Here is a 21,086-nt window from a genome sequence, read left to right as displayed (position 1 = left end):
AAAGAGTGATAAGATAAGAACATAACGTTAAAAAAAAAAATCTCTGTTGCTCCAAGAAATGCAGCGGCTTGGAAGGACTTTTCCCTTACACCAAAAAATTACCCCAAGTAAAAAAAAAGAAAGAAATAGGAAGGAAAAATAGAAATACAAGGTACATGTATAAGCGTGTATTACTAAGTATATACATTTGTATGTATATGTGTTGTATATATATATGAAGAGTTTGTTTGCAAAAACCGATAAGTCCATTTTTTAAGATTTTGAAGTACGGTCTCTGTCATAAAGTACAAAATAATACCTTTTAAATGATATATTGGTGACTACATATAAAGGTACATTTTTAAAGTTATGGTCAAAAGAAGCAAAATTTTCGTATTATTCTCTTTATTTTTCTTGACCTTTAATCGCAAATATCTCTATTTGGCAAATATGGACTTATCGGTTTTTGCGAACAAACTCTTCATATATATATATATATATATATATATATATATATATATATATGTATGAAGAGTTTTAGGTTTTAATCTCATATTCCTGAGTATATGAATTTGTATATGTTAATAGATAGGTAGATATATATTTTTATATTTCCAGGCTCCACAGGGGGCTCCACTGCACTGTACATGTACATGACATTTGATGTACTTCATACTGTATCGGTCATCATGAGATTTGCATGCTTGGCAGTGAGTAAACAACAACACAACAACAATTACTTGACAACGACATCACTCGTACATGTAACAAACGAACATTAGTCCACGCGCTGGAAAAGTAAGGCAATTAGGCCTACATGTAATTTCAATCTCAGTTTAATTCAATTTTCATAGTATATATAAAATATAGTTGTATAAATATATAACAAAATATTCATCAAAAATTGGCTTCAGTAATCCAGGGAGGTGGGAACTGATATGATCCGCCGGGCGATAGCAGTACCCCCCCCCCCCCCCCCCCCCCCCCCCCCCCCCATCTCCGCGAACGCTATTCAAGATGTCGGCGTTCGTACGTAGTCCACATGCGGCTCGTCAGTTCTTATGTTGCACTCGTCGACAAGAATGGGTAAGCTTTTTCACTCTATCGAGACAAATCTCTGATTGAGAATCTTAGAGGTCGAGGCACATGCCAAGAGGTCAAGATTTTTTTGGAGATATTATCTGATCCGATGAGTGAATCGGACTCGGAATCGTTCAGCCCAAAATAATTTTACCCCTACTTGACGAGTTTAAAGTAGAATCTGTACGTGATTTGCAATATGTGGGACTACAGGATATTGTGTAACGCTGTAATTATTAGAACAGAAGCGTCTACCTCACAATCATTCGGCTCGTAGCGTTTGTTTCCGTCCATGTAATGGAGGCTGATTGAGGTTAACACGTTTTCAAGATATTCTCTGATAGTATGATGGGGGGTTGTGTACCCGGACACTTAAGAAGTTGAGATTTAGATGAATTTTTCACATTGCCATTCTCAATAAAAATATTTCAATTCACACAATGATGAGGTTCTGAAAATGAAACACTGTTAATAACAGTTCTTCCAAAGCAAAGCGAACAAAATCAATTTTTGTCATGATTAGAGAACTGTAAATTATAGTTTTTCCAAAGCAAAGTGAACAAAATCAATTTTTGTCATGATTAGAGAACTTAACTGAAACCCTTGCAAATATATTTTGAACGTTGTAGCCAGCCTGCGTGAAGTTTGTTGTTTCTGACTCAAACACACGCACAAGTTTCACATCGCGCGTGTGATAGAATATTGCGCCCTTCTTCTGGTTGACACATCATGAAACAAATCACCGAATTCTGCTTTAGAGAAGTTACCTAAAAAATTGGTATAAAATATTTATTCAAAAGCCATTGCATTTTATGCTTATCTTATGGGATTTTACTGTGTTTGTGGAAGTCAATTTTTAGTCCGGTCCCATGCACAACTTGTCCGGTCCGACCACGTATGGTCATATAACTACACAATATGAAGTTTATTGATTTGAATGATCATGTTTGTAACCGTTAGACCTGGTAAATAGGCTAAGATTCTAATCTATTCATGATAATTGATATGAAGAGTTTGTAGTCCATATTTGCCAAATGGAGATATTTGCGATTAAAGGTCAAGAAAAATAAAGAGAATAATAAGAAAATATTTGCTTCTTTTGACCATAACTTCAAAAATGTACCTTTACATGTAGCGTAGTGACCAATGTATCATTTAAAAGGTATTATTTTGTACTTTATGACAGAGACCGTAGTCCGTACTTCAAAATCTTCAAAAATAGACTTGTGTCTTATCGGTTTTTGTGTCTACATATTGTATGATTGTCCTGAAAATGGTCTCGGATAGTTTTGACATGCTCATGCAATTTTATTTTGAGGCTTTTGTGTTTGGGACGGTGCAAATTATTTGCACAATCATAAAATTGTGGTTAGTTATCAACATTTCATGAGAACGCGTGAGCATACCATAATAGTTTTTATTATGCCTCCGCGACGAAGTGGCTGGAGGCATTATGTTTTCGGGTCGTCCGTCCGTCCGTCCGTACGTCCGTACGTACGTCCGTACGTCCGTCCGTACGTCCGTCCGTCCTGTGTTGTTTTTGTCAATATCTCAAGAACCGTGTGGTGGTTTTACATCAAACTTGATATGAGGGTATATCCTTGGGGGATAATACTCTGTGTGGATTTTAGGGTCACAGGGTCAAAGGTCAAAGGTCACAGGTTATTTTGTGAAAAAAAAAATGAAATTTCATGTTTTTCTCCATATCTCGCAAATGGTTCAAGGTATCTTCATGGAACTTAGTATATGCTTGCACCGATGGGCAGTGATTATCTAGGGAAGTTGGGGGTCATGGGTCAAAGGTCAGGGGGTCAAAGGTCAAGGTCAACTCCTCAAAATATCACTACTTTCCTTATATTTATGCAATGAATGAAGGTTTTTTTTTTTTTTACTTGATGTATACATGTATTACCCAATATGTATTCTGTGGGAAGTTTCTTGCCAAAAGGTCAAAGGTCAAAGGTCAAGTGAAAGTGCTGAATTGCACTTTTTCCTCCATATCTCAAAAGTAACTCAAGGTATCATCATGAAACTTACATATTTATGCATGTTCAACCTAACAGTGATTCTCTTTGGAACTGTGAGGTCAAAGGTCAAAGGCCAGGTTTTCATAATGCTATTTTCCCATTTGATACTGAAATTATACTTTTTCTCAATACCTTGAAAAATTACTCAATGCATAAACTTATAAAAGGGTCAAAAGTCAAGTAAAAATCATCAGTTCCCCAAATACCTGCACTCTGACATTTTAATCATTCATCCAATTGAACCTAGTTCTAGGAAAGTGAACATTCAGCACATTTGTGTCAAACCTGTCATTTTAATATTTTGCCAATTGTTTGAAACTGTCATCACACATTGTCAATACATTGTACTATAGACCTATTAGGAGAACCATGCATTATGGCGGAGGCATATCAGTCGCCGTAGCGATATATCTAGTTTTATTTATTTTTTTTATCTTTTTACTTACACCATGTAAATATTTGCACAACCATCCACCGGCATCACATAGAACTCAAGCTTCATCATATCTTTAGCATCATATCTAGAATTAGACTTTGCTGAGTACTGACATAGATGTAGATGTAGATTAGATACTTGCTAATATCGATATTATTTAAACAAATATTTTTTTTTAATTGATTAAAACAAATTTTCTATAAATAGTATAATGACTATGTCAGTGATCGGCCCTCGCACCAAGGTTCAACCTCCTGTGCATGTGCATGTGCCAATGTTCGACCGTACGCAAAAGCATAGGGGTTTCCACATGTAGCAGGTAGGTGGTCCAATATTGGATGTATTGTGGTCAACAAATTACAGGCAGCTTTGCCTGCATTAAATGAGCTGTAGGCCTACAGCTGTACTACAGGTGAATGTCGCACAAGGAAACATCAATGATCAAGTTTAATTCCTAGCAATTTCCTTTGTGATATCATTTTCAGCGATTGCAGAAGGTGAAGCTGTACAGCACCCACAACTGCAGACACACCGCCCACAGATTGAGAGCACTTCCCAGCTACAGCCCTGCACTCCCCTCCCTGGTATCGGGGCAGAGATTGGGGATAGTTTCTCTCGCAGAGCAGGCATCATCAAGAAGATGGAACAGCACAGAATCCACCATTGCTGAGCCAATTGCTCAGGTACAACCATGTACATAACAGTCAGTTTTGAGGACTTCTTGGAAACCCCTTTTTGTTTACTTCTGTTTTTGTATATATGAAAATATCTATAAATGAGACACTACTAGGTCTTTTAAAAATCTGGAATTATCATCACCTTTCATGCTATATTAAATGAGATACTTTGTAGAATAATTGCTGAACCGATGCGAGGCTCTTAGGGGGGGGTGTATCATAAAGCTGCTTGTAAAGTTATGAACGACTTACGAGTGACTGGTGATCAGTTCTTGTGCTGAATTATGGAAATTCTGATAAGTATAGCACATCGGAACTGATCACCAGTCGCTCGTAAGTTGTTCGTAACTTTACGAACAGCTTTATGAAACAGGGCCTTGGTATATTTTCTGATGGGACATACAGAAGTGTTAAGGCTTAAGACTTGTAATGCGAGCAAAAGGAAGAGATCCCATAACACCCTTGTTGTCATATCTGCATTGGTTGCCTGTAGATAAGAGAATCATGTTCAAGATCCTTGCATTATGTCATAAAACATTGATAAATAAGTCCCCAATATATTTGTCTGACATGATCACTGAATATATTCCACAAAGAAATTTACGATCTTCTAGCCAGAATTTATTAAGTATACCAACAACCAAAACATGTTCATATGGGGATCGGGCTTTTCAGTCAGCAGCACCTGTACTCTGGAACAAATTACCAAGTCATCTTAGGGCCATCACATGTACTCACACTTTCCTCAAGTCCTTAAAAACATATTTGTTCTGTTATTAAATGATTATGATATGTTGTACTTTGTAAGTTTAATTATATTGTTTTGTTAAAATTATGTAAGTTGTAGTTTATGGTATTCTACTCAATTATGTAAAGCGCATAGAGATTCCAGGGATATTATGCGCTATATAAGCAGCTATTATTATTATTATTATTAAGGGAAAGTCATGTCATGATAATAGATGTCCGAAAAATACAACCTCTGCATACTTTACATGTCATGAACTTACTTTGATTCTAGAGCATGGTAATTCCCCTGAACAAGTACAAAGTAACTAGCACGCAATAAGTGCAAACTCAGCGTTCATTTATGGTCGCTATGGACCATTCAGAGACTACTAATTTAAAGCCTTGTAAATTGATATAGGACAGCTGTTTGACATTTTTGATACTTTGAAAAAGTCATCATCTTTATTGAGTTTCCTGTTAACAGAATATTAAAAAAAGCTTGTCATATGATGTATTGCACACAAAACTGACTGTGTATCATTGTTGATTGAACACAGCTTGGGGAACAGGCTGGCAGTGGTATTGAGAATGTGGCAGACCCCACAGCAGTCGGATCCATTGCAACTACAGCGCAGGACATCCTACAGCCAGTTGGGGAGGTCCCCTTTACTGAGTTAGGTCTTGGTGGTTTCACCCCCATCGGCCTACTACAGTCAGGCTTGGAATTTCTACATGTGTCTGCAGGCCTACCATGGTGGGCTGCCATAGCAGCAGGTAAGTTGAGAAGTATTCTGAATCCATACTCTTTGCTGCTTATTGTATAAAACTGTGTGGTTTTTTTAATAATTTTTATGTTCTTTGTCTTACTGCTGTGTAAGTCTTACTGCTGTGTAAAGTCTTACTGCTGTGTAAAGTGTAATATGACAGAGGGTATGAAGAGTTGACAGAGGCTTTATCGATCAATTGCAAATGCAAAAGTGTTTGATTATATTAACTTTCAACTGTTGTATTTGTACTCTTTATGCCTCCGCCACGGAGTGGTGCCGGAGGCATTATGTTTTCAGGTTGTCCGTCATTCCGTCCATCCGTCCGTAGTGAATTTTGTGGACAGCATAACTAAAAAACCTTTTGAGGTATCCTCATGAAACTTGGCATGAATGTGTATTAGGGGGTGAAGTTGTGCCTATCAACTTTTGGGTGCACATGCTCAAGGTCAAAGGTCAAAAGGTCAAGGTCAAATGTTCAAAATTTCACTATTTCCCCCATATCTATGCAATGCCTGAAGATATTTTCTTGAAACTTAGTGTATACATGTATTACCCTATTAAAATTCTCTGGTAAAAGTTTGGGGTCATGAGGTCAAAGGTCAAAAGGTCAAGTAGAAATGTTAAAATTTCACTTTTTTCCCCATATCTTGGAAATGGTTCAAGGTATCTTCATGTAACATAGTATATATATGCATGTACTGACTGACAGTGATTATCTAGGGAATTATGAGTTCATGGGGTCAAAGGTCATGGGTCAAAGGTCAAGGTTAATACTTCAAAATTTTACTATTTAATTCATATTTATACAATGCCTGGAGGATTATTTTCTTTTTAAACTTGGTGTATGCATGTTTAACCCAATAGAGATTCTATGGGAAGGGGTTCTTTTTTTTTTTTTGCCAAAAAGGTCAAAGGTCAAAGATCAAGTGAAAATGCTGAACTTTACTTCTTCCACCATATCTCAGAAGTGGCTCAAGTTATCTTGAAACTTAGTACATATTTATTCATGTTCTGCCTAACAATGATTCTCTTATGAATTTTAGGGTCAGAGGTCAAGGGTCAAAGGCCAGAGGAAAATGGTAACAATTTATTATTCAATACAGAAATTGCACTTTTTCTCCATACCTTGAAAATTACTCAATGCATAAACTTATGAAAGGGTCAAAGTCAAGTAAAAGTCCTAAAATCCCCAAATACATGCTCTCTCATTCATCCAATTAAACCTAGGTCAAGGAAGGTGAACATTCAACACATTTGTGACAAACATGTCATTCCAATATTTTGCCAATTTTGTGAAAATGTAATCACACATTGTCCACATGTACTGTAGACCTATTAGTCCTCCTGAAAATCATGCATTATGGCGGAGGCATACCCGTCACCATAGCGACATTTCTAGTGTATGATTGATATGATTATTACAACTATCATATGTTAATCATGAATAAGAATTATTATATTGTAATATCATATTCTTTCATAGTGTTTGGTCCTTGTGTAATGTTCAGGCCATTGTGTTCAAAAGTTTTTGTTGTATTCCAGGAACCATCATTGCAAGAATATGCATATTCCCTCTGATGCTGAAGAACCAGAAGTACGCCATCAGACTGAACAACTGCATGCCAACGTTCCAGCGACTGACCAAAGAGATGAATGATGCCAAGGCATGTGGGGATCAGTTTGAGAGTGAGTTTTTTCATCCTTTTTTTTTTTTTTTTTTTTGTATGGCACTATGTGGCAGGTCAATCCTGGGGTGTCAACTAAGGCTAGTTACCAGGAGTGTGTGTACACAAGGGGAACATTTTGTTCAGACCAAGTTTCTGGAGTATGTGTCTGTGAAACAGCCCACTTTGCCAGATTTGCACCTTCCTTGCAGGAGAGGTGAAGTGGAATCTCCCACATGCATGACACAAAGGTCCTTTGGCTCTTGTGACCCATCAGAGGGGCAGATAGAGTGTTTGCTGCTGAAAAGAGGGGATAGCATAATTGATTGATGACACATAACATTGCTCCACTGAATTCTCTTGGACACACATACATGTATATGTGTATCTTTATTGTAAGGCAGACAAATCACATTGCACGCTCCACACTGTCATTACCATGGGCAATTATGCTGTGTTGGATGCCAATGGTACTTCTAGAGCTAGAGTTACAGTCTTCCAGAGCTAGAGTTAAATGAAGGTTCAGTTTCATCATTATTGTTATCAACATGACTTTCAATTCTTTTATTTCATGTTTGTCATGCCTCTTCTTTGTGTGTGTCTTTTGCTAGTGACATGCAATTAAATTTCACCCTGTAGTTTTCCAAATTCAGGTTAAATAATCACACTGTTAAGATTAAACATAGTTGTATATGCATGTTTCTTTGTTTGTTTTTAAATCATGCAATTTTTATGACTCCGTCACGAAGTGGTGCCGGAGGCATTATGTTTTCGGGTCGTCCGTCCTTCCGTCCATCTGTCCTTCCGTCCGTCCGTAATGAATTTTGTGGACAGCATAACTAAAAAAACCTTTTGAGGTATCCTATTGAAACTTGTCATGTATGTGTATTAGGGGGTAAAGTTGTGCCTATCAACTTTTGGGTGCACATGCTCAAGGTCGAAGGTCAAATACATAAAATTTCACTATTTCCACCATATCTCTGCAATACCTGAAGATATTTTCTTGAAACTTAGTGTATTCATGTATTACCTAATTAAGATTCTCTGGTGAAAGTTTAGGGTCATGAGGTCAAAGGTCAAAAGATCAAGTAAAGATTTTAAAACTTCACTTTTTTCTCCGTGCCTTGGAAATTGTTCAAGGTATCTTCATGGAACATAGTATATATACATGTACTGACTGGCAGTGATTATCTAGACAATTTAGGGTTCATGGGGTCAAAGGTCAGGGGTCAAAGGTCAAGGGCAACACTTCAAAATTTTACTATTTCTCTCATGTTTATGCAATGCCAGCAGGATTATTTTTTTTACACTTGGTGTATGCATGTTGTATAACCTAATAGAGATTCTCTGGAAAGGTTTTTTCCCCCTTTTTTTTACCTCAAAGGTCAAAAGGTCAAAGATCAAGTGAAAAGTGCTGAACTATTTTCTCCATATCTCAGAAGTGGCTCAAGTTATCGTGAAACTTACTACATATTTGTGCATGTTCTGCCTGACAGTGATTATCTTATGAATTTTAGGGTCAAAGGCCAGATGAAAATGGTACCAATTTACTATTCAATACAGAAATTGCACTTTTTCTCCATACCTTCAAAATTACTCAATGCATAAACGTATGAATGGGTCAAAGTCAAGTTAAAGTTCACATAAGAAGCCGATCGCCAAAAACTGGACTGTTTGTGTTTTTGAAAGGCTTATTAACCATACTTTCCTATCTCACATCTTTCAAACCCCTAAAAAGGTTGGTTTTTGAGGAATATGCGTTCAAATTTCGTCAAAATATCGAAGCCTTATTCCCCGTTGAGTCAAGACCCCTAGATTATGATGTCACGTAAGGGTATTCCCTCTTATGTCCACGCAAATGCAGTGCTGTCAAAGCTTTAAAATTGCGTCATATCGCTCTCTTATGATGGATTTTATGTTCTAATTTGTTTAAGAATTATTAGAAAAAAATGTTCTAGTGAACGATTTTTTGATACATCACATAATATTCAGAAAATTTAGAATTTTGAGAGGACTTTTTTAGTTTTATTTTGGTTGGAAAAATAACGTCCCGCGTAAAAGATTAATCCGCGAGTGATGCGACTCTGTACGTGCCAGCGCGCGGTACGGTGCGGACGCCAGATGCTGCCAGCAAAGAGCTACCTCTGTGTGTGTGTGTCACTACGTGTGTGTGTGTATGTGTTGTGTATGATGTGCATATCGAGGCAGGAAACTGGGCTGGTGTCGCTTGCGATAGCTCCTATAGGCCTACAACACGCATCACAGCATAGCACGCACCCTGTACTGTACATATCGGATACAGTCACGCTCACAAATCACGTACGTCTTGCAAAACAACCAGACTAAATTTCTGTCTACTATTATTAGTTTACTTGTGGATTGGTTATGATCTTATCGTTGTTCATTTATATGGCATTTATATTTCGAAAGTGCACTCGCGATGCTCGAGTCACTGGCACTATAAAGCCGAGAAGTCGGTTGTGAATACAATCATGTCCGCTTAGCCAAAGTGCGAACGTAACCATGCTCGCCATGCCGGCTGCCCTGGCTTGCAATCGCGATGCTCTCTCGTCCGCTCGGCTCCCCGAATTTTACCGGCGGGGCTGCCTAGCTGCTGCTAGCTAGCTGCGCCTGCATACATACGCGGGGTTCGTACGTGTTGTAGGGCGCTCAATACGGTACATGTGAATCGAATGTAAACTGAATACCGAGCACGTACGTACGCACGCAGCGCACACAGGGTATGACAACACATAGGGGGAGTGGCTTCTGCGCTTGTTACGCGTATTTTCTAACCGCTGTACGCTCATTATCTGATCGCTGGAGATCCACACGCGAATGCAGCTTTTCGGCGTTGTTTGCAAACATGATTTGGGTCACATTTTCATGCGTGCTCGTAAAAAAATGGGGTGATATTGCTGTGATTTCAAAGTTAAATTTCTCAAGATAGAAACATCATTTCGCCATGAAATTTGAAATATGTCTTAATGAATATGTCTAAAATCGAGACGAGGAGCATCCCCGTCGTTTGCCATTCCATCTCCATCGAAAGGCAGCGGCTCATAGGGTTGCGGCACCCGTGGCCCTGCCGCTGCTTCCCCGGCTGGATTGACGTCGACAGCACCTTGCTCTCCCACTTCTCCATCGTCCTCTCCCCAGCTTACATCTTCCCAACTTCCATCGTCCTCGTCTATATTCTCGTCCCCTTCTCTGCTTTTGTCGCTTCATTCCTCTTCACTAACGTACTCCTCAAAGTCCATAAAAAGATCACTCTGATAACTCACTGTTCTCGGCCATTTTCGGAAGGAGTGAAAGCTCAAAATTGATCGACGCGAAATTTCGAAACGAACCGCTATGAAAAAGTTACGATGATACAAATGTGAACCGCACGTACGTACGTACAATGCATACGATACGAGCTGCGAGGTGATACGTCATACCGACCGACGGCCGACCGGATCTACTTTCGCACCAAAACTATGAGGAGAAAATTGTGATAATTGTGTGAAATTTGGGCTTGTTGCAGATCATAGTAATACAAAATAATTGTTTGAGAAGAAGCAGTTCATGATAATACTATTAAGTGTAGACAAACAGTAAAGAGTTGGTGTCAAAAGTATAAATAGCAGAGATTTCAGACTTTGAAAAAAAATTGACAGAAATTCTTTCCCGATGCCAAATGCTTTTCTACAGAGCATCCGGGGCCCGTGGCTCTAACTACCCTGGCGTGACGTCACAACTTTTGGAGTCCCGTACTGTGGCTGGTTTTCGAGGGGGAGGGAGGGGGATGTTTGGGACTTGCAAATAGCGGATATCTAGATGCTTGCGGGGATTTGAGCCAAACTTTTTGCATAATTGGTCAATTACCAACATATATTTCATCTACAAACGAATTTTACGAACATTTATTCCCTTCATATAGGATCTTTAAAGTCCTGAAATCCCCCAATACATGCTCTCCTATTCATCCAATTAAACCTAGGTCAAGGAAGGTGAATATTCAACACATTTGTGATAAACTTGTCATTTTAATATTTTGCCAATTTTGGGAAAATGTAATCACACATTGTCCACATGTACTATCTAGACCTATTAGGAGAATCATGCATTATGGCGGAGGCATACCAGTCGCCATAGCGACATTTCTAGTTTTTTTTTTAAATTTTTATTAGTTGCATGTACCAGTATACCAGAGTTTCAAACACTACTTCTGTGTTTCCCGCTGTCCTTATTTTCACAGCTCAAAACAATCATTAGTCAACTATTAAAATTCAATCTCATTCCCAGAATGACATTGATATTAAGGCCAAAACTTAGTCCCATCTGAATCATGAGATACAATCATTTATCAGGGCCTTGTCAGATGATGAAATGCATTCTATTACTTTATTGTAGGAGAACACTTGTTGCTTGATTGTGTAATGTTGTTTTGATTACATTTTGTAAGTTGTTTTAATTGCAGAAAATGTCACTTTTTCCTTCTCCTGTCTAGTGACGAGAAAGAGCATGGAATTGCAGCAGTTCATGAAAAACAATGACGTCAACCCACTGAAGAGCTTTGCTGGCATGTTACTGCAGGTATGAACTACTTTCAAAACTATACCATAAGTTTCATCTCAATGACAACCTTCATGATTGTCTTGCCCTTATCAGTATTCTGTAAGAAAAGTTCTGATGCTGTGATAATGATGCTGTATGAGTAGGTATCACGTGTTTAATATAAAGTACCATAAACACTCATGTATTCCATTAAAGGTGCACCTTTTTTGTCCTGAAAAGTATTGAATATTGTGGGTACGCTTTATACACAATGCAAGTACCTGTGTCCGTGTGTGTTTGTTGATTTTAACCACCCGATGTCTAAAGTTGGCATGTCCCCTTAACTCTCTTGCATGTCCGACTCAGTTGATGGCGTGCCAAGTTCGCATATTCTGCTCAAATGCATAAACTCACCCAAACTGATCGATAAATTACCATATGCCACAATATACAATGAAAGTGTTTGTTGAAATCCCCTTCCTGTCGCATGTAGCTTACATTTAATGTGGTAATTGACTGCCAGTCAGTGTTCTTGACTGGATTTGCAAGTAAATTCTAAGTTCCTGTCACTGTTTTGTGCACAAAAGGCATGCCTCTACAATAATGTAGCTACTGGTCATTTGAAAGAAAAACAGTCATAGATTCGTCATACAGTTTACATAAAAGCAAAGCTTGGCATTTTCTCCACAACTTTGTTTACTACATGTCCAGGGTAACAGGAATTTATAAAAGTTACATAGATTTGAAAACCAGAATGTTTTCTCAAAGCATAACCATGTTGGTTTCTCAGAATAATGTGTTACAGAGGAGGTTTACACCATGGCACATAAAGAGTTATGGTAAAAGTATTTATCTTTTCGCATCGCTTCTATGATGCAGGCGCCAGTCTTCATCTCTTTCTTCATTGGTCTGCGGCGCATGGCGACGCTCCCCGTGGAGAGCATGCAGACGGGGGGCCTGTGGTGGTTCACCGACCTCACGACAAGTGATCCTTACTACGCCCTTCCCGTCCTGGCCAGCCTGTCCATGTTCGCAGTCATGGAGGTACGAGCAGAGTTTAGAGGGCACTGTGCAGTGATGACTTACAAATCGATGGGACTTGTTTTTTGTTAGCGATACAGTGCCCACTACATTTGTGTTTTGGAAAACTAAAAATGAATAAATAGGGAGCCAGGTAGCAAAATATAATTTGCTGCAGATGAGATCTTGTTTATATATTGCATTGTAAACATAACTGTAATAGAATAAAGTAAGCCCTTGTATGTAGTATGTGTTTTAATTGCATTGATGAGTTGTGTTGTGACATAGAAGAAAGATTAAATTACCCTCTGCAGATCAATGCCAGAATTCCTTATGCCTGTACATATTGGGGCACTTCTTTTGTCATTGGTGATGATTTAACAAAATAGATTACCGTTTGTGGTAGTAGTAAATGTCATATTAAATTGAATATTGATCAAATAATTCCTGTCCAAATTGATTTCACTCTCTCCTGGCTCTCAAATGACAAAATATTGATCACTTTTAATGGCTGAATAAATGTGTGCATAAACTCTGTGTATGACCATTATTTGCCTATGCTGTAAGTAGCAGTCCATAATTTCAAAGTGGCGGATCAAGTCTTTGGTTCATTCAAATCATCTCCAAGAATTAGGACCATAGAGGAGCTAAATTCTTTCCATATTTCTCACCCGTAATTCCCGTAGCTTGGTGGTGAGGCAGGGGTCAGCAACGCCCAAGCCCAGAAGATGCGAACAGTCCTCAGGGTCATGCCTTTTGTCATCCTCCCACTCATCGCCTCTCTTCCAAAGGTCAGTGACTCATCCCATGCTTACATCCCGTTAACCCTCTGTGTGCTACATTAATTTCCTGTCCATTGGTTTGTGTATGAAGTTTGTACACATTTAACCCAATGGCACAGAAAGGGTGAAGATCCTAAGGTGGTATCCTGGGGTACACTATTATAATTGTCGCTGCACTGCAGGTATTGTGCTTTATATGAGACAAGGTGTTGGGATATGTAAAATTGATGTTAAACTTATGGTCTCAATACAAAATATTTAACTTCTGGAATTTTCAGCTGTCAACACCACAGCCTTCATCAGCAGAACAACCTGTCTTTGACTTGATCATGTTATGGTCGATGATGATGGAAATGTCAGAGGTATATCTTTTGTATTGAGATCAACAGTTAAACCCCAATTTCAGATGAATTTCTAGTACAGATGAGTTAAAGTACACCACTATTGTGATTTATTTTTTAATCACTACCTGTTTTTTTTTTTTCTGGTTTTGTTTTGTTTTTTAGTTTTCATAAGGTACAGTCAAATTGGTAATTATGATTGTGGTCTGTAAGCAGAGATAAGTTATTTTCATTAATGTGATATTATGGGCTTGAGAAGATGAGAATGCAGTAATCTCATGCTGGTATAAAATGTTCTCTCTGTTAGGGTATGTCATTTCTGTAATAGAGATAAAAATGTTATATAACTTTCATGTTTTTATCATATTAATATAATAGTGGTAATAGTGTATCTTTCTTACTCCTGTAAAGTACTGTCATCATTACATCACAAGTACAATTTTCTCCTATAGAAAAAAGAAAGGAAAATCTTCATCAACTTGAATGTTGTCAATTTTAAAGAACTACAGACTAAGCCAGGTGTGTTTCTTCTGGCTTCATATATTCAGCTATGTATTTCTATTTGTATTACTTGCATATTTTCTCAACATTGCAATTTGATCAGGCTGTGTTTTGCTACTGGCTGACCTCCAACACCTTCTCCATGGCCCAAGTGGCCATCCTGAAGATTCCGGCTGTCCGCCAGGCCCTGAACATGCCCGAGAAGGTGAAGCATGATCCCAAGGACCTCCCAAAGAAGGAAGGCTTTGTGCAGGGCATCAAGTCAGGTGTGCATCAACATTCCTGCTACACTCTGTAGCCTTTATATTACATTCAGGCAGTGCATTGATATTTGAAATGCACCATTCTTTGACAGGCTCTAGTTGTCATTATATACTTCATGTGATGAATCCTTGAGTCTTATTGGTCAGAAATGCAATAACTAGTTTGTGCTATCCCGTCCAGCAGTCAGTGAGCAGTTTCTCAAGGTTTGCACAAGTATATCTTAGGTGTGTATCTATATTTGCCTATTGTGCCATTATACTTTTTGTATTTTCTGTAACTGATAGCACAACAACTTCATTTCAATGATTGAATCAAGCGTAGATATTTCCAATTTAATGGGATGTGGGGTATAAAGCAAATATTGACCGCTTCTTTTTGGGCTATGATTAAAACTATTGCCCTCAATGATTTCTAGACAGTGCTATGACTTTGTCACGGGGAATAGCACCGTTGCAAAATCACCTCTGGACAAATTGTTTTAATTGTACCCCATGAAGCAATTGATATATATATATTAGTAGTACTTCCTCTCAAGTACATGTAAAACGAGGAATGCTGCGTGCATTTTAATTTCGCGAATTTCGCGAGAGCCAAGATTCGTGAAATTGAAATGCACATGAAAGTTCATGTGTACACTAAAAATATCGTGTTTTACAGTAACCTTGAAGAGAGCAGTTTTGTAGAGTCTTTGAAGAGAGATTAGAATTTTTCTTCTCCCTTTGAATGCTGGTATATTTGATTTACATTCTCCATCAACAAGTTCTGCACCGATTATGTAGCTATGTCAGTTAAGTGTGCAAAAGAAAGAGCTAACTCACTATTGTCTTGTCTCTTCTGGTTCCCACAGAGTTTGTTGGAAGGAAGAATAAATCAATGTACACATACACACACACATATATATGTGATGGTGCCATCTGGAACTTTGAACTTGTAGGTATAACTGGCTAACAGAGTGAAATGGTCACTGCAATCTCTGTCCATTTTCTTGGTTACCAGGTTTCAAGAATGCCCAGACCAACTACGATGTCCAGCAGAAGCAGAAGCTGCACCTCCAGAAGCTGAAGGAGGCCGGTACGGGTCCGGTGCCGCAGACGTTTAACTTTGACCCCACCCGTCCGCAGTCCAGCTCGGCCCAGCAGATGCATGCGGGATCGAAGCAGGTGCGGAAGAAAGTGCGATGATTGTTCGCTATCGGCACCAGTGTGGACTATTTCAGAGACATTTAGAGACACTAATGAACTTCTTGTAAATTGGTACTGTTGCAGCTTGTCATGTGACATCACATCAGTGGAGAGCCAGAAGGGCTCTAATACAGTGCAATGTCCATGGAGATAACACCCTTCTTGTTCTGAGCTGATATTCTGTAAATTCTTAATTAAAGGATTGTGTTGTATCTTGAGTTGATACAATTGGCCTCGTGATGGATTTTCTACATTGTCGAGAGGAGAGGAGAGTCATGTTTATTTGGCATGAAATCTTGCTGTTTTAATGCACTGGATGTTATCTCTTTGCTTGAAGAGGATCATGTAAACTTGAAAAAGATGCATCCTGACCTACAAAGATACGGTTTGTATATGAAACCACAAGAAAATTTCAACATTTTTTATGTGAGCTGTTTATTTTCGTGTAAATGCTTGCATAACAGTTAACACTGTTGAATGGTCACATGGTGGATCAATGTAGTCTGCTAGTTCTTGTGATGCCTTCTACCAGGGCAGCACCAATCCACCTCAGATTTGAAGGTGTGAATATCAGCTAGCACTAAAAGGTACCAATAAAAGGGGGAATTCATATCTAAATAGTAATGACACTGAATTCAAAACATCTGATTACTTATAGCTTGTGTATCAACAAAGTTAGCCATGATGCAAATTGATTTTATGAGTCACATTTCTTGGTATACTATGCAGTTGAGCATGTATGGTTCCATGTTTTTGCTTCTAGATCTTTGGGAAAGAATTTGAATGAATGGCATGGTTGTGATATACCTCAGTATTTATGAGATTTGGTATGCTCTAATGCTAGCATCATTAGTATTCTTGTTCCCATTCTGATTGTCATTTTTTTTTAGATGGCAGATAGATCAGAATACTTCAGTCCTTCAATAACTCCTGTGGAACTGTGTATCAAACAATTCTGTGATTCATTTTGAAAATATTCATTATGTACACACAGGCAATGGAGACATGAATAGTATCCTGTTGTATTCATCCCAAATATGGATTAGCATGCCTGTGTTGAGCTTAACAAGAAAAATGACATGCTAGAGTATTTCTGTCTGCTGTATTCTAAACAAGACACAATTGTGCAACCCTGATTCACAATTTTTGTGACAGAATGACTTTCAGATTTTTGTTTTTTTAACATCATGACCACGTGTTTCTTGCAGAATGGCCAATTTTTAGAAAGAATTCACACACAGGTCAGCTAATAACTTGGATCAGAAGAAATTGACCCTTGTCCTATGAGCGTGTATGAAGAATTCTTACCCTTCTGTAGGGATTCCATTTTGACAACACATGAAATCTCATCTAAAATTTTGTTTGATAATTTAAAAGCAGAATGTACAGCAATGCTCAAATTTATGGCCAGTTCATGAAGCTACAACTGAACAAATTTGTGTTGGTTCAAGGAACATCATGCTACTGACTTGCTAAGTATCATAACTGGCCTGTATAATGGCATATTTTTTTCTTTATTTACAAGTTCAAAATCATTCAGCAATTTTGTCATACAGTCCCTGTTACCTCAGCAGTTTCCTCTTGTGCAAAATGAGAGAGAATGACACTCTTACATTGCTCCTTTGAAATTGCCCTGTATGTCACTGTTATGACACTCAACACCTACAGTATGAAGAATAAACTATTTGATAGAATGTCATGTTTGAGAATTTAGCATCTGCAAGCAGACCAAAATGAACCAACATATGAGTAATTGTGCATGTGTGAATATGCCAGTGTAGTAATGGGTGATGTGGCTGGAAGGGTTATTGTGTTCATTTATGTTGCAGAGACTCCAACCCCAAGCACCATCTGATCTGGAGATTCTCCCGCCCGAAACCCCTAGCAAACGGGAGACTCCAAGTTGATGTGTGCGAAGCACGAAGTTCGTAGGGTTCTAGATGTTCTCTGGTGCTATCTAAGGCTTATTTTTTCAACATACGACAGCAATAAGTAAGAAATCCTTTCCACCGGGAGACACAGAGCCAGGGCGGGAGAAATCAAATCTCAAGCAGGAGAACGGGAGATTTTGCAAAAATGGGCTTTCGGCGGGAGATCTCCCGTCAAGAACGGGAGAGTTGGAGTCTCTGATATTGTACTATTCCTTTGAGAGAAAAGAAGAGAGTGAAAAAGAAAAAAAAAAAAAAACACATCACCACAAAAACAGGAGTGAAGGAGTGACAGTATTGAAAATTAATGATTAATGGTACATGTACACATGAATCAAATTTCATGTATGTATCTAAGCTCTGAAGATCATACAGGTATCTTCATAAGTTTGAAATTGGTGCATTTTCTTTATGTATTGTTAGGCCTCATGTAAAATGATAACAAAAGAAAACTGCTGATCCGAGGACTTTGTTATAAGGGGAGTCGACTGGAGTTCATTTTTGCAAGAAGCACTGGAGAGTAGTGCCTCGCATGAAGACATTGGCAGTGCATCCTTGCCAGGGTTTGAACTGAGAATTGCCCAATTGCCAGTCACATACATGTAGTCAAATCATTATATCAGGGCATCTACCATCGAGAAATTCTGCTTCTATATAGGCTGTTTTCAGACAGACAGACAAACAGACAGAAACATGCACACATACACACACACACACACACACACACACACACACACACACACACACACACACACACACACACACACACACACACACACACACATCACCTCCCCACAGAGAGAAGTTTGACATTTTTGCATCTGTTGCTTTGTAATTTTATATCTAAATCTATCTGAGCCGAGATTTTCTCATTCATCCATCTGGGAACTCCCAGATATTTCCACAAATAGGGAAACGTACAAAGCAGATTATCCACTGATTTCACACAGCAACAGCAGATAAATTCAGTCAGGTTTCTTGCACTAAGTTGGCACTTACACCTCAAACAATGTCAAATTTTGAAATGGCAGTTGTACTTGCAGTTGCCATGAAACACACATGGAGCAAACATGACCATTGAATTGCACACAATTTTTATTTACATATTTTTACAAAAGTAGAAAACAATAACTTGGTGGTCCTTAACCACTTGGTGAAAATGCTTCAAACATGAATGAACAAGTCAAAAGAATGAAAACGGCAGAAGGCAAATGGTGCACATACAAAATCTGATCTTTTGAAAAAACCAGCCTTGTAAAACAGCATGCATAGCAACAAGAGGACTGAACATCTTTATTAAAAAAAAAAGAAACAAACTTGTAGGAAATCAAGATAATTTCTTGGAAATACACTAGAAAAGATTTGGGAGTGGCTAAACATGTACCCATACCCTGGAGGTTACAAAACAGAAGTGAACATATATGGTGGCTAAAATTAACAGTTCATGAAGTGTGCACCTTACAACATCAGTTCCTGGTTTTCAGGGCATGGAGGGAGATACCCTTGGTGTTCGAGAAAACGGAAAGGAACATAAATAGTTGCTATTGTTCATAGCATACAAATACAGCGAGAGATGCATGTTCTTCTGACATCAAGATGCTTTTTGAGACCAACTTTCTTGAAGAAATTTGGGAGTTGTGTTTCAGTATCAGTATGAAGTACCTCTTATACACTACACAACTTCCAAGAAAAGCAAGTCTTGCAGCTGCTGCATATCTCTGCATGGAAAAGAAATTATCTAATGATGTGCATGGGAGCATACGAGTCATAATTACAGTAGTCACTCCATACTACTGAGGAGAGGGGACTAAATATGGTCAGTGCTCTGCTGGTTCTTTTACAGCATTTTCGTAGCAAGCCACTCAGCTGTTGAAATGGGCACCAATATGGATACAATTTATGTCCACTCATATCGCCAAGGTGGATATGCAATAACTGATTGATTTTGGTTGATAAATAGGGATAGTCTCTCAAGCGTCAGTGTAAGTCTTTAAGATGACCCTGCCATTATTTATACCCTACCACTGCCAAGTAACCCATTACATGCTCGGAAATACACTATAACTGCTGGGGTGGGGGCAAACATGGCTTTCCACAATTCAGTGCTGCGGGCCACTGGCTGCATCTTGATTTTATAGGTTTCTTGGCATCAAAGATTTATGCCTCTTTTACTGCTGAGATTTGCCAGTAGCCCTCTTAAATAACTGTTACTACTTGCATGGATTCTATGCTTCGATTTTTCTACGCAGGCACTGAAAAATGGTAAATTTCTGATAGAAGATATAGAGCTATCTAATATTGAATCAATGTTTGCACATTTTCATTAAATAGCACTTTTCCAATTTTAGTCTTAATCATTTCTCTTCTAGAATCAGAACACTTTGGAAGGGGAAAAGGTGAGAGTCATTCAAGGTGGTAATATATAGAATTGAAAAATGAAAGAAGCTAGGACACAATTAAGATGTTTTTTCTACCACTAAGAATATTTGCCTACAAGAAGTAGCTTTCAGTGAAAACTGCGAATGAAACGAGGAGTAGAAAATTGATTTTTTTCGCACATTAATTAAAGAGTTCAAAATTTGATAACTTTTTGAAGGACACACAAATATCTAACATGACCTTTACACTCAAACCTCAATCCAGCCGACTTGGTCATGTGACTTGTGTTGACCATTTCAAACATTTCTCTTCCTTTTCTCTGTTCACAAAAGACCAAAACATGATTTCTCAACATTTGCCTAGTGAAATGAACTTCTGCACAGGGGATGAGCAAGGTAAAATTTATTACATTTTTTTTCATGTAGCAGACACTTATTTTTCTTGTTTTGTTTGTTTGTTTGTTTGGGGTTTTGTTGGGGTTTTTTTGCAGGAGAACCCCATGCAAAGCAATATCATCTATTGCATATCTGATGTGCCATTAAGATAGCATGTTTGATAACCCATTAAAATTCAAGTAGCCACATCTTTCGATGATATTCAGTTAATTCCTCTTCGGATGTGTTGCCTTCATGTCACTGCCTACAATTCCACAAAGGAAGCCCACTCTTGTGGGAGTTTGATCCAGAGCAAGCTTTGGCCTGGTGATACACAGAAAGCACAGCTGCAGCAGAAAGATGAGACAAGAATATCCTTGTGGTGCAGAGGATGGGGATGGGGATGGGGATACGGGCA

General features: G+C 38.4%; 1 protein-coding gene across 1 annotated transcript; it reads left to right on the top strand.

Annotated features, from left to right (window-relative positions):
- Positions 1-996: 996 nt before the first annotated feature.
- On the top strand, positions 997-16,024 carry LOC139742149 (mitochondrial inner membrane protein OXA1L-like). Its single transcript, XM_071652717.1, has 9 exons — positions 997-1,065; positions 4,008-4,205; positions 5,486-5,702; positions 7,238-7,381; positions 11,852-11,937; positions 12,778-12,942; positions 13,605-13,709; positions 14,646-14,808; positions 15,803-16,024. Exons 1-9 carry the CDS (start codon positions 997-999, stop codon positions 15,985-15,987), a joined length of 1,332 nt encoding a protein of 443 aa, XP_071508818.1. The 3' UTR covers positions 15,988-16,024.
- The last annotated feature ends 5,062 nt before the right edge of the window (positions 16,025-21,086 follow it).

This window comes from Diadema antillarum, unplaced genomic scaffold (assembly GCF_040938485.1).
Source record: "Diadema antillarum isolate AM-2024a unplaced genomic scaffold, OU_Dant_1.0 seq00000981_RagTag, whole genome shotgun sequence".
Lineage (NCBI taxonomy): Eukaryota > Metazoa > Echinodermata > Echinoidea > Diadematoida > Diadematidae > Diadema > Diadema antillarum.
Note: the sequence above shows the minus strand (reverse complement) of the source record. Positions and strands in the feature narration are given on the sequence as shown.

Coding starts and splice junctions, on each gene's coding strand:
- LOC139742149 (XM_071652717.1), top strand. CDS start 997: ATGTCGGCGTTCGTACGTAGTCCACATGCGGCTCGTCAGTTCTTATGT. Junction 12,943..13,604: donor CCATGTTCGCAGTCATGGAG/GTACGAGCAGAG, acceptor TAATTCCCGTAG/CTTGGTGGTGAGGCAGGGGT. Junction 14,809..15,802: donor TGTGCAGGGCATCAAGTCAG/GTGTGCATCAAC, acceptor CTTGGTTACCAG/GTTTCAAGAATGCCCAGACC.